We start from the raw sequence: 13,748 nt of genomic DNA, 5'->3' as shown, positions 1-13,748 counted from the left end.
AAGTCTGCTTGGACTTGTGACCCCAAACTGTTTCCAGGTGCTGTTTAGCAGTGAGAGGTCGTTTCTTTCAAGTGTGGCACCTAGCATACCAAAGGGAAATGCTCTAACCACCTTCTTCATAATGTTGGTGATTTGTAACTTATGGGATCATTAATATCAGGACTAGCATTATATTCTGTGCACATCTTTGAATCGATGTGTGAGACTCATCTGATTCTGTCCATGCACAAATGCAATTACTCATCAGAAAGTAACACAGCTGTTTCACTCAATACCTCCTTTGTCTACCTGTATATCACACTCAGGCTTAACTGTTCCCTCAGACACCTAATTGCAACTCTCTGAATACATTGAACCATATCAAAGGATAGCAGAATGGAGTGTAAGCATGTCTTTAGGGTTGGTGAAGGAGACTTTAGGGAGAAGTTAATACATTCTTTAGATGTGACACTGGAATTGAGTGGTATCAACATTCAGAGCTTCAAGTTGAATGTCTGGAGGATTAGGGATTGCTGAAAATACAGGGTCTTGTTGGAATGGCACTATTCACTGCCAAAGTATTTGTGACCAAAGTTTTACTCCGGGAAAAATAAATCGTAGCACTTTCCAGCAAGGGCTTGTGATTGAAGTTTTGAAGATACATATGTGTATTCAGAGGAGTTCTCTAAATCTGAGTGCCTTAACTTTTTTCTTGAGAACTGGAGCTGAGTAAGGGCCAGCTTTTTCCCTTTTGTTAGCAACTCGTAGCTTGTTTGAGCCAGTGAGATTTGGGAGCACTCTGCACACCTGCAGAGTGAGATTCAAACTGTATTGTGGTAGTTGCACAAAGATGCGTATTGCTTGGTTGATAATAGGAATACCTATAACTGATGGAAGAATTTTGCAGTAAGCGAAGCTCCAGAAGTGTGACAGGGAATTTGATGACAAATTTAGTGCTTGGCTAACAGCCTCTTGGCTTCTACTTCTGGGAGAACCGAATCTCTGTGTTGGCTCTGCAGGCTTGCAGAAATTAAGAATAATTTTCAGTTAATTCCAAAATAAGCATTCTGCACATGCATATGGCTTCATCTCAGAGGAAGTGTGCTTGTTCAAGATACATGTATTTAAGCAAATGTTTAACTATCAGTGAAGTCATGGAACTAAGAATACACTTAATTCCCATCCTCAGAGCAAGGCAGAGAGGAACATTTACTTGGTTAGGATTCTGCGTTTTTAAACTGACTTTTTAAGCAGTATAACAGGGTGTCTAGGATATTGTTAGTATTGAACAGTTATTGAAGAACACATCAGAAATTGAAATCTAAGTTCAGAGGTGTAGCTTGAGTTAAACATAAATGTTGAAGAAGATTTACAGTCCTACAGTGGGCAGTGCTGTGGAGTTCCTGGTTAAAGAGGAGGCCAGAAAAGCTGAATGATTAAAAAAATGCAGTTGCGTTATTCTTGTTCATTTTTCTTTTGATTTTTGAAGCCTTTAAAGTCAGTTTCCTTTGAAGGAGAGCAATATGAAACATGGTGTGCCTAGGTCTTTTTTTAATTTATAAAAGATCCTCAAGCACGGTAGCTTTTCTTTAAAATGTGGTGTATAAATAATAAAATACGTGATGGCACAGTACAAAGATTATCTTGGCACAGGTCTGGGATGACTGCATTGCTTACAGAGCATTTGACACTTGTGAATAATGTGATCATTGCAAAAGTGTGCCAGTTAAAACTTCATACCCCACCAGTATGTGTGTGTAAGTTTGTTAAGTGTGTTCTGTTTCAGCACATTTTCTAGTACTGGATTGAGGAAAAGCTTCAGTGTTGTGCCATATTGTTGGTGTATCTTATGTCTGGTTGCCAGAAGAGCCTCAAAGGACAAGTGAGGTTGTGGGTTTTGTGACACAGTGAAAACGAAGTGAAAACAGTGTTAAGAAGGAAAGGTCTCGCATCCTGTTCCTTATCCCTCCTGACTCTTGGCTGCTCACCCCTTTCATTTGCCTTGAACCAGTTTTGCTGTTCATCCTATCACAAGGATGAACTCGCTTACTAAAATGGAAGATAAGTACCCTGGCAAGAAGAAAGGAAAAAGTGACTTTTTTCTTCTTCATTATTAAATTGAATCTTACCTTGTATTCTGATGAACAGTGGCTGTAAGGGGTTCTGTGTACCAGGCCCTTTCCTATCTGCTTTTGGGTGCTTATAGGTGCACACAGCAGCTCTGAGGGAAACAGCGGAGGAGTATGATGCGTTTCTTGTGTGTTTGCTGTTGGCAGTATTGCAACTCGTACCTTAAGAACCTTAGCCTAGGTGTAACGCCAAACAAGGCTGTTACCTATGACATCTGTGTTCACTGCAGCCGTCGTAAGTGCCCAGTCCCAAAAGGTGCAGCCTATGGTTAAGCTGGGCAGGGTGGTGGTAGCCAGCTGAAGTTTGTCCAGAGCTTGCAGTCAGTAGCAGAAGAGCATGAGGGACATCACTATGGGGCTCTGAAGGTCTTGAACTCCTGTTGAGTAGATGAAGAATTGATTTACAAACTTTTCAATTTAGTCCTGTTGATACAGACCATAAAGCTCTCAGGCACCACCGTGCCTGTTTACAATCACAGAGTTGGGTGGGCTAACGCGAGCGGGGAGGAAGAGTTGTGGTCTTGGTAAAGGTTGCAGACTCCATCACATTGTTGGTAGCTCACATCATGCTGTCCGAAGAAGACACAATGCCCTGCACCACCACCACTGCGGTTGCAACTGTGATCTGATATGGCTTCTGTGAGATCTTGAAATAGAAAAAGAAAATGGAGAGAGTGTCATATCATACTACTGAAAGTTTTAGAAAGCAGGAGGAAGCCATGATCAGAGGGAGGGCGGAGCAGTGGAGGGAAGAGCAGAGAAATTCTTCTTCTTTTAGCAATGGCAAGCTGTTAATTTGTTCCAGTAGCATCATGAAACCACATCCACCAAGTACTGTGTAGGATTCCTTTCTCCCTTCCTCTTGTGTCAAAAACAGCTGAAGACAGGCCATTAATTTCAAAGAGAGTTTGTTTGGTGTGGAGTCTGTTCTCAGTGCAAGTAGAAGGATCATTTTGGTTCTTAAAAAAAAAAAAAAAAGTAATTTCTGAAGTTTTTGTCAGTCTGTGGAGTGGAGACCAATTGTAATTGCGGAAACTGCAGCAGCTTAGAGATCCAAAGCATTATGAGATAACTATGTTTATACCTGTGCTCTTCTCTCTATGGTGTTTGCAGTGATTGCTTTAATGCTTTCTGTTACTAGGAAAAAGTACATGTTCAAAGGTGCAAGAAACTTCATCTCTTGCAAGACCATTGCTCGTGCTGTCAGAGGAGAGCACTGTGTGGGTACTACAGTCTGTTGTTTATCAGAATCTTGTGATCCCGAAAAACACTGAAAAATCCTCTTGTATAGAGATAGCTCTGTGAAATTTAGTACTTTAGTTCTTCAGATCAGTGGGGATGTATCCCTGTAGGACCTTTCTCTGTGGTACTGTGTTTCAGCCAGAGGAAGGAAATGTGTAAGTTGTGTGGAAATTACTAGGAAAATAGATTTTCTATTTGCCTATGAAGAAAATCATGCTTTTTGTAAGAAGCATCAAATTGTTCATTGAAGAAGGAAGATCTTCAAAACAGTAGTTTCATTTTAGGGGGCTGTATCAACGTACTGTTGTTTAGTATTTCATCTTTTTAACAGTATCCCTTTTCCTGCACTTTTTGCAATTACCTCTTTCAGTTTGTGCAGGTAGTTCAAAATTTTCTGAGTATTGAATTTTCTGAAGGTCAGAATAGAGGGTTGCCTGGATGCACGCCTGGAGGATTCCAGTCCTCACCTGGGCTGCTCTCTGCCTTCCAGGAGCTATAAAAATTCATTTCCCTTCCCCCTCTCCCTGTCTGTTTGCAGGTTATCTTGACGAATCAGATTACCACATCGCTGAGCAATGGCCTTGCAATCCAGGCAGACCTGGTGACTCCAGCTGATGATTTGTCCCTGTCTGAAGGTAAGATATCCCTTCTATAAGAACTGAAACTCTACACTGACACAAATCCACATTGTAACTTGCAGTCTTCTGTTGATATACAGGGGGCTGCGAGAGTTGAGTTACCAAGTCTAACATAAACCAGTCTGGGAATAAAATTATTTTTCAGTTTCTCTGAAAATCCATTTATAAATAATAATAAAAAAAAAAAGTAGGTCTATTAGGATCTGACACTCTCTAAGGGCTGGGAATGAATTTTTGAGCCATGTCAGTTCTATTAACATGTTCCTCAGCCTTGTACTTTCATTCACGTGCATTTAGAGCATTATTTTCTCAGTCTTCTGAAGCTGCTGCTAGAGTTAATACATGGGCTAGGCTACAAATTTGATCTTATCTAATGCTTATCAGTGTTTCCAAAGAGAAAGAGCAGGTCGAAAATGAAGGAGAGCAAATACTCAGTCCTGTCCCTTGCATTATGCTTGTCTGGTTTTCAAGTACAGTGCCTCAAACTGCAGCTCTCAATATTGTGTGAATGTAATATGAGGTTTTGAGCGATGCCGCTTGTAGACTTCCTACTTTGTATCATATAGGTATTTCCCCTCTTTCTCTCCTTGTTGCACTTTCTGGTGCTTCTGGTCAGCTTATCTTTGTTCTGATTGATCACAAGCATCCCCCTCAAGCTTGTTTGACTTAATACAAGAACAGCTTGGTGACAAAACCAACTAAGCAGTGGTTAAAACTGACATTATTTCTGCAACTCATTTCAATGGACAAGAGAATGAGGTTGAAGATAGATTAAACGATGTCAAAGAGTAGCAATAACTTCAGTGTAATGCCTTAACACTGATTGATGTGTTTACTTCACAATTTTGTCAATAGGAGCTTGGACAAAGCACAGCCCGTTAAATAATTTTGGAATTGTGCTTGTGGCTTTTGTTGGCTCTGTCCATTGCCAAAGTATCTCTGAAGTTCATTGCTTGAATATTGCTCCCTACATCTGTCAGAAAGAGTTGAAATTTGGTAACTAGATTTGGAAGAGGAAGGCATCATTTTTCATCTTTATGATTTCCTTCTTGGCAAGAAGTTGTTGCACATTGTCTCATTAAATGCTCTTGATCGCAGTAGTTGTACTTTTCTTTGTCCTTTGGAATTGCTCTGTATGAGCTTCCTCTGAAAAGAAAGGCATAGCTGACTGAAGTGGAAGTAATAACAAAATATGTTCTCGGTAAATCATATTTTGTTCTTGTGGTTAAAATATTTGAAGAGTCTTTGGAAAAAAGCATGGAATAGTTGTAATCTTTCTAAATTTTCCTGTAAATATGAAACATTCTCAGTGCTGTGTATGAGCCATTGTTCAATAGTATTCTGAAATCAGGACTATGTAAGAGATGGTATGATGATTTTTGTAGCAGTTACAGCTTATTAATGAAGCTATCATGTTGTGTCTAAACTCTCTACCACCATTATTTTTCACCTTTTAACTCAAGAATGTGTTAAGATGTGTTGGTGCTCTGTGTATGTGTTGTTTTCCTTTGTTCCTCTCAATCCTTGTTTTTAATTAAGGGTCTGAAGTGGTAAAATGTGCCAACATGACACTTGTTGAAAATGGAAACCTTTGTTTAGCCTCCAAAAAAGAACAGCACAGACAGCAGCAGTGCAGGCTCCTTCGGTAATTCAAGTTTTATCAAGGGATGCAGGGGTGATAAACTTCTTTCTTTCTCTCCCTTTCTTCCCTCTTCTGTCGACTAACATTGACATGGCATTTATGTGCTGTGTTGTGTAATGGGAGAGAACAGTGTGTCTCCACACTACGTGGTTTTCTCCTTCCGTCTTTCTTGTCCATAATATGGCTGCTTCTGGATTTCCAGTTTGCTTCAGTTTTATCCCATGCTGTCTACTTGTGAGAAAAAGTGGAATTTCAGGTCTGTTCAGCATTTGATTTCCATGTTTATCTTGATATCAAAAGATATAGATGTGGCCAATGTTTTTCTTTTTTAACATTGCGGTGTTGACCTGTCCTGAGAAAGTCCTCCCTGATTTATACCATGTTAGCTATTGAACAGCCTGGAAGTAGCAATACTTTAATCTTCTGACAATCTTGGGTAATCCTTAATTTATTAGTCTTCTAGGATTAATGCAATACTCATACTACTTACTGCTATTTTACTACTGTAGAATTTGCAGAAAGGAGTAGTTAGGTGAGTAGCCCAAGTGCACAAAGTGGATATGTTGCAGAGGCAGGAATAGAGGCCAGATTCATGACTGGGTTCTTACCTCATTCTTCCTTTTCACTCATCATCGTCTAAAGCTGAATTTGAACCAGTGACCTAGATGTGAAAGGACCCATAACACATTATTAGTCCTATAAGCAACTCAGACCCCTTGGTTTGTATATGTCTAATATGTTGTTTTAATCCTATCTGAAATCAGAGTCCCGTCACTGTAAATAGTTTGCTAAAAGGGTAATCTTTCTTAGAGGCAGAAATGAGAATTTCAAACTGAATGTGTTATTAGAAAGAAATGGAATGTTACAGTGGCTTTTGTTTTTGCTTCTGATTGTGCTTTCTAAGGGAATTGCTTGGGTTATGTGTTAGATTAGGCAAGAAAGCAAGGAAGCTGTTCCTCTGACGTGTGACAGAAAGTTAATCTGATGAACAAGCTGAAAGGATATTGTCAAGCTGTTTCAGGCTCAAAGCTTGTCTTCTGTAAAACTGTAATCTAGTGCATGAAAACTTGTGTCCTAAAAATGTTAGATTTTATAAAAGCAGCGCTGACTGTAAAATCCCACCACTTACGCAGCAATGTAAGAACAGTTGAACTGTGTTTGTTGGTGGTACTTGTAGGAAACGGTTATGTCCGGCTAAATTCCCGGCTCTATGCATGCTTCTGCTTCAAGACAGAAAACAAAACACTTAGTTTGCCACAAAATAAAGTGCTGAATAAAATACAAAAGTTTCTGTACCTGTGGGCTGAGTCCTTGCATTCATTTGGCCTTTGCATACTTGCCAGATTATCATGAAGTCAGTAAGACTAATAAAGTTTTTCTGCAGCTCTAAAATTCTTAGGTACATAAGGGTGTCACTTCTTCCCTAGGAAGCAAACCCACTTTTTATTTCTAGCCATACCGTTCTTATGTAGTCTTCTCGCAAACCCTGCCATTGTAGGGGGTAAACCGGAGCATGTTATAAATACTGCTATTTCACGTTCGTCCTTGCTCTATGAAATAGCCTCTGTTTAGCTCTTCCAGTCAAAGACAACTTTGAGAAGCCTTAAAGTTATTTTAGATTGCAGAGATGGTCAGGTGAGCCCAGGACTATCACTGGGCTTCAAAATGTGGCCTGAAGAATTAATGCTTTATTATTTAAACATGTAAAAAGTAGCCCATAACCCAATTAAAATAATTTTTTAATAATTAAAAAAATAGATTTAAGCTGCATTAGGCTAAGTGAACGATAGAAATGGAGTGCAAATGTCCACAACAAAATATTTTGTGTGATTGTTAATTGAGGTTTTTAAACAAGTTACCTGTGGCTATGACTGTACTGTTTTTGTTATTTTTGCAAAGTTTACGTGACTGGATGTCACCTAATGTAGAGGGTAGTTAGAAATTAGTTCTAAGCCTATGTATTTGAACGCTAGCTGGACGGTGAAATTTGCGTGTTTCATTTGTGTGCTGCAAAAAGATAGGACAGTATGACCTACTTGAGGTCCCTTCTAGTCCACCAGTGCCTGTCCTGTTAATATATCTGCCAGTTGCAAGCTCTAACTTCCTCTCGCAACCATCAAAGCCAAACTCCATCTTTCTTGGAAAAAGCTCAGGGGCGTGTTAACAGCATCCCCTTCCCAGCGTGCACAAAGTGTCAGGCAAAAAAATGAATGCTGTCTTGGGCTTCTTCAGTCTCAGCTAGCACTTTCAAATATTTGTTTGGAAAAGTCAGAATTATTTTGTGTTTAAATTTGTCTGTAAACTTGCACTAGCTCTGGGGAGGCCAGCATTCAATCTTTTGCCATTTGTGTTCATCAAGCAATTTGTTATAGCGTTGTATATTTTTAGTGCACGGTGTGAGCAGTGAGTTTAGTCTGACCTTTTCATCTTTGTTGCTGTGATCTCAAATTCTTTTAAGCTGTTGAGCAGAAGTAGGCTTTTGTGTTGTGGAGACTGGAGAGAACTAAGCTACCATGATATCTCCCACCCACAGGATTTTCCTACTTTAGCTTAGGGGCAGAAGATTTGAAGCTGGTATCTTTAGCTTCTCTTCTTTGCTTTGTCCTTGATCTCCTGTCAGATTGTGGTTAAATAATTTTATTCTTCAAGCCTTAGTTTACTGTTTTGTTTTTTTTTAATGTGGGGATATATTTTTATTTTGCAACTTTTTTTCCTTAATATTTCAAGGTATTCCTATGGGGAAAATAACGAGTTGACCTGTTCTTCACCCCAGAGTAAGACCAGTTCTGTAGTTTATGACTTCTCTCCCTTCAAATCCCTTTTTTCAGTCCTGGTGCCGAATGGAGAGGAAACACTGAGGGAATTACCAAGAGAACTGAGGGGCCCCCAGAGATCAGAGGCTGTTGGTTGGTTTTAGTTTGTTTATTTATTGATTTCTGTGTATACTTATGCTTAAGGTTGGACCTGCAGGTGACTTTAGAAAAATAAAAAAGAATATTCTGTGAGAACACAAACATACCTGTTTTGCAGGAACTGTGAACTTAAAAATGAAGCAGCTGTTAAACAAGTTTCTAAAACACTTCCTCCTTGTACTTTTAAAGCTAATGCAGAATAATGCATGTCCTAGTGAAGTGCTCCAGCACGATAGGAATTGAAATAGATTAGAAAGTATCATAACACTTTGGCATGTTTTAGGCCTTTAGAATTTTAGCTGAATGCTCTGTAAACCTATTGCAGGCTGGTTTACACAATTTTGCTTGAAAGAGGAGATAGTTTGTCTTGCATCATTGAAACAGTGGTGTTAATTAATTATAACAGTTTTTTAAATAGGACAATTCATAAATTAAGAGCATGTCTTTTTAATATGAATCCACTCTGAGTTCCTGAGACCTGGATATTTGGGAATAGTTGCTAAAACCCTTTTTTTGGTTACCATTGTGATATAATCTGCATGGAGATTACTAGGCCTGTTTATGAAACTCAAGAACCATGTGGCGTTGTGTAAGAAGGATCTTTTGACTGTGACCCCTTATGTAGACCCTGTGAAGGTTAGTGAATTTTAGATGTGCAAAAAGGCACTAGTGGTATTGCTAGATTATTTGGAAGGTGAATTCCAACAATTAGTCCATGTCTATGCATACTGAGGAGTAAATTTCCCAACTGAGACTGGTGTGCAGGTGTGAACCCTGAAGACTAAAACACATCACTGAAAAGGTAATGGTGTTCTCTTCTTGTTTTATGGCTTATCAAGATAGTGAAGTGCTACAATATATCTTTTGCTCTCTACAGTCATGATGATACAGGGAAGCGTAGTGAGATTTGCCTGTTTTTACTTTTATATGAATTGCTACTTCTCACTTGATAGTTTGGTTGCCACTCAAGGCCCAAGGCCATCTACCCTCCCAGGATGGAATAGGAGAGCTCGGTGAGTCCATCAGCCCCAGGATTGTGCCTCCAGGTCTGAGCCCTTGGTATCTCTGCCTTCAGTGTAGGAGTTGACAGAGTTACTCAGCTCACTGGTTCCCATTCACGTGAGCTGTAATGGAGCAGCTGGAGTTATTTCTAATTCTTTATTTTGCTGCTGGACTTCATGTCTCAGCTGTCTTTTAAGAAACTACCCCAGCATAGACCCTGAAGTCCCCTTCATCAGCCAACAGTGCTGGGGAAGCCTCCTGTTCCTTCAGTCTGTTCTGTCTTTGAGTTAATTCTCCAGCTTCAGACCCTTCATGAAAAAGGTTGTTAGGCCCACATACACTGAAAGGTGAGCAAGGATCTCATCTTCCTTAACCTGCTAGAAGTCAGGATAGCATGTAGCACATGTACTTCAGGATAGATAAGCAGTGGGCACCAAAAAAAAGGAGTGACCTTTATATAAGGCATTAATGTGTGTTGGAGGGAAAAATGAGCCTCCTCAATATAGGATTTCATTCTTGTGCTTGCACTGTGTTATTGTTTCTGGTAACTCTGTGCTCCTAGCAGTAGTGGAGTCTGCACCCCAATGCTTCGGTGGAAGGAAAAAGCCCTTCTGGCTGTTGAGAACACCTGAAGGAAGTGCACCATCATTACAGGGCCTGAAAGAAATTATATTAACCATTAGGGGAAATGATATTGTGATTGTTTCTGCATGATGCAGGGTTGCGGTGGTGTATGGAGCAGTTAGATTTCATGATAACAGTGGTCATGTCAGCCTGTACTAATTTTGATGCTGTATTTCAACAAGTGAGAAGTAGTGACATAATAACATCCAGCCAAATTTTAACGTCTTTTTAATCAAAAGATAAATCTCTCAGTAAGACAGTGTTACAGAGACTGTACATGTCTATGGAAGTTTCAAGCTGAATGACATATGCATTATCACTTGATCTAGACTACGAAAGGGTTGAAAACTGTCAGCAGGAGCATTCAAAGGCCTCTATATATCAGTTTAAGAGAATCTCCACTCCTCATTTCCTAATTGCTGCGATGATAGAATACAAAGTTTTACTGCCTTGTTGTGGTTTCTTTCTGAAGACGTGATATGACTTACAATCATTAATCAACAATTTGTAATCCAAAAACCCTTCAGGTACATTTGCTGGGAATCGCTCATCGATGTAACCAGAGTCATGATAACAGAAGTGCTTACAGTCATAGTTGAGTGGTTAGGAGTTACCACCTCTCAGCTGCTAAGTAACTTACCTCAGCTGAGACAAAGTGCGACCAAGTACGTTTTGCACCTTCCAATGCAAAGTAAAATGGGTTTGCATGAATCCTACTACCCACACTAGTTTATTCCTGTTTTCCTTTAACTGCAGGAAGCTGAGAGCATGCATGGGTCAGTCACTGAGTTTCAGTTGATGGCATATAGCTGTAAAGCATTGTAACAAGATTGCAATTGGTCATCTCCTTATGCCCTAGAAATGTTTAAAAATAAGATTAACTCATATTTCAGTGTGGGTGAATATAGAAACTATGTTCTTTTATATGTTGGAATTTAGACTTTTGTTTATACCATAAAGGTAGCATTAAGAGACCTGGTTATTTTATGGGAGTAATTCCTTCTCCTTCTCCTTTGCCTTTTCTTACTATCCTGTGCAGAATAGAAAAGATCGACCAGCATTTTTACTGTGGTCCTGCAAATCAGTGGCTTAAATCAGAAACACGAGACATGGTTTGTCTCTAAATTCCTCTGCAGCACTACATTTACACCAGTGTTAGTGGAACTGTTCCAAACTAACTTATCTTTCAAATTACATTGTGAAAAATGGATTCAAGGGTAGGAAAGAGCTAAACACCAGTTGTCCCTGTGCACAATGACCAATTAAATTCTGTCTTAACTTACTGTGAGTTATCCTTAAATCTGTACTAGCAGAGGCTGAGGAAAAAAATATTAATTGATTCTTCATCATTCAGTAGCATTTAGACCCATTTCTTAGGGAGTTTTATAGTGTCAGCAGTGGATGTCTCGTCTGGTGGAACTGGGAGGGATCAGAAGGATTTCTATACATGAGAAAACATCAATGTAGGAGTTATATTTGTCTTGTGGCATTACATGAAGCATATGGCTCACCTGCAGAACTTGAATCAGTTAGGAGTGACCCTGGGTGCAGGTGTTAGGCCAAAAGAGAAGGCGAGGATGAGGGGACAGAGGATGATTTCGGAGTCTGATGCCTATGTTCTAGTTGCAGTTCCAGCTGGGTTTCCTCTGGATTTACTGCAGGATGTTTGAAAAAGTGGCTCCTTGTTAATCTCAGGCAGCCTCTATGATTGATGATTCCCCTTAATCGTAGAAAGAGCACACTGGTGCTTCTGCTTAATTTGTGTGTATTTCCTGCTTTATTAATGTAATAATGATTTATTGTCTTAAATGATGGAAGTTTTATAACCTATTAGCCTTTTTTGGAGGTTGAAGCTGGGTGCTCTGGCATGTGAATGAACTTCTTCCCAATGACAGTCTGCTCCTAAAACGTTACATTAAACCCAAACATAACATGATAATAAAAAGACAGTATATGGTTCGTGTGTTATCTCTTAATTTAATGAAAATAGGCAGCTTGAGTATAAACAGATTTTGCATGCTCCACATGGGCAATACTCATCTAATCTGGATTCTGCTTGTCTTGTCATAATATCAGTTATACTAAAAAATAAAAATAAAGGAGCATTCAGAGAAGAGCAACCCAAGTGGTCACAGTGCTGTACAGAAAGATGGGTGAAGAAATGGTAGAAAGAGGAAATGTCTAGTGCTTAACTAGAGGAAGGCTTTGTTCACACTAATTTCTACTCTCCTGAAATGTCCTGCTGTTGCTCCAGTCTCCCAGACAAGCTGCAGTCTACAGAAGATTCCTGCCTGAGCTGGTGCTTCACTAGGTACATCTCTCTTCTGAGGAAGGGTAGAAAAGACAGTGGCTCAAGTATGAATAGATCCACTATTAACAATGGAAAATTTGTCAGGAAAAAGCAAACCCAAAGCAGACGCTACTACTGGGTAAACAGCCATGATTGGGAGTAATTTGAGCCGTTTTCATACCTGGCAGGGGAGCTATTGTTTCAGGCTGGCACATGGATGTGTAAGGGAGTAGTCTGGGCACATTTTAGCTGAATATCAAGAAGTTGTTTCTGAGCGTGAAATCTGTTAGACCAGCTGTTCCCAAATGGTTTCTGTTTGTGGCTCTGTTTCTGGTGGTGAACTCACCCCAGCTGAGCTTGTGACCCTAAATACTAACATAAGCAATCGCATCTCTGTCAGGCTTGCAACTGCACTCTGTGGGGATGTGACTCTGCTGGAGGTGACGACCCCTGGTTTGGGAATCGTTGGGATAGACTGTCAGATCGTCCTGCTGGGGAAGCACTGATGTGCCCCATCCAACCCAGGATCATCACAACAAATGCCTTCAGATCTCACAGTAATTTGTAGGCCCCTGCCACCAGTTGGAGAGTGCAGCCTATTAGAGCTGACATGTCGCTTTGGTACATCAGGAACATCTCAGAGATCAAAAGGTCATAGTCCTCCCACGCTACTGCAGCCTTTCTTCATGGGCTTGCCTCTTCATCTTACTTCCCTGTCAGTTGGCTGGCAGCAAGCCCCAGCTCCTTCGTGGCGCAGCCGATTTGGCCATGACTACTGGATGTGTACCAGCTGTAACTTCTGCCCCACCATCTCTCTGTCTTGCTGCTTCTGCCAAGCCACCCTTTCCAAAACGGTTCTTCCTGAATACTCCTTGCCCTAATGCAGGGATTGATGACTGTCTCTCTCTGCTGAAATAATTAAAAGTTATATTCAAAGTAATTAAAAGCTATATAGGGCAATGTTAGTGGAGGTGGGCTAGGTCTTCCCCTATATTTTGTAAAACTAATTCTATTGTTCGTATACCTGTATGTATGAGCACAGTCTTACAGATGTGGGATGCTGATGGAGAAATAAACAGAAAGCGGCTTTATGTGGTTGCTGCTGTGGCCTGCAAAGCCTAGGGTCTTTGATAAGCCATGCAGACAGCCTTTTTAATGTAAAACACCGTTACAGATGTCCTGATTAGAGATCTGATTTTTAAGCTTTGTTCTGCCCCAATCTTAAATGGAGATTATAAACAACAACAAAAATAGATTTCAAATCTCTTTTTGATAGCATTCATTACCATA

The 13,748-nt window shown here is 40.0% G+C and overlaps 1 protein-coding gene and 1 pseudogene across 14 annotated transcripts in view; both read left to right on the top strand.

Annotated features, from left to right (window-relative positions):
* Positions 1 to 13,748, top strand: part of RAD51B (RAD51 paralog B) — a 447,505-nt gene that overhangs the window by 204,422 nt on the left and 229,335 nt on the right. For all 14 annotated transcript variants that reach the window (XR_011047977.1, XM_068398402.1, XM_068398405.1 and 11 more), the window contains one exon: positions 3,889 to 3,985. Coding sequence is in view for 13 of the 14 variants with exons in the window: in XM_068398402.1 (XP_068254503.1) it covers positions 3,889 to 3,985 (97 nt within the window). In the remaining variant the exon portion in view is untranslated. The remainder of the gene's footprint in view (positions 1 to 3,888; positions 3,986 to 13,748) is intronic.
* LOC137662672 (large ribosomal subunit protein eL15-like) lies at positions 1,640 to 2,751 on the top strand (annotated as a pseudogene).

The sequence above is a fragment of the Nyctibius grandis genome, chromosome 4, assembly GCF_013368605.1.
Source record: "Nyctibius grandis isolate bNycGra1 chromosome 4, bNycGra1.pri, whole genome shotgun sequence".
Classification (NCBI taxonomy): domain Eukaryota; kingdom Metazoa; phylum Chordata; class Aves; order Nyctibiiformes; family Nyctibiidae; genus Nyctibius; species Nyctibius grandis.
Note: the sequence above shows the minus strand (reverse complement) of the source record. Positions and strands in the feature narration are given on the sequence as shown.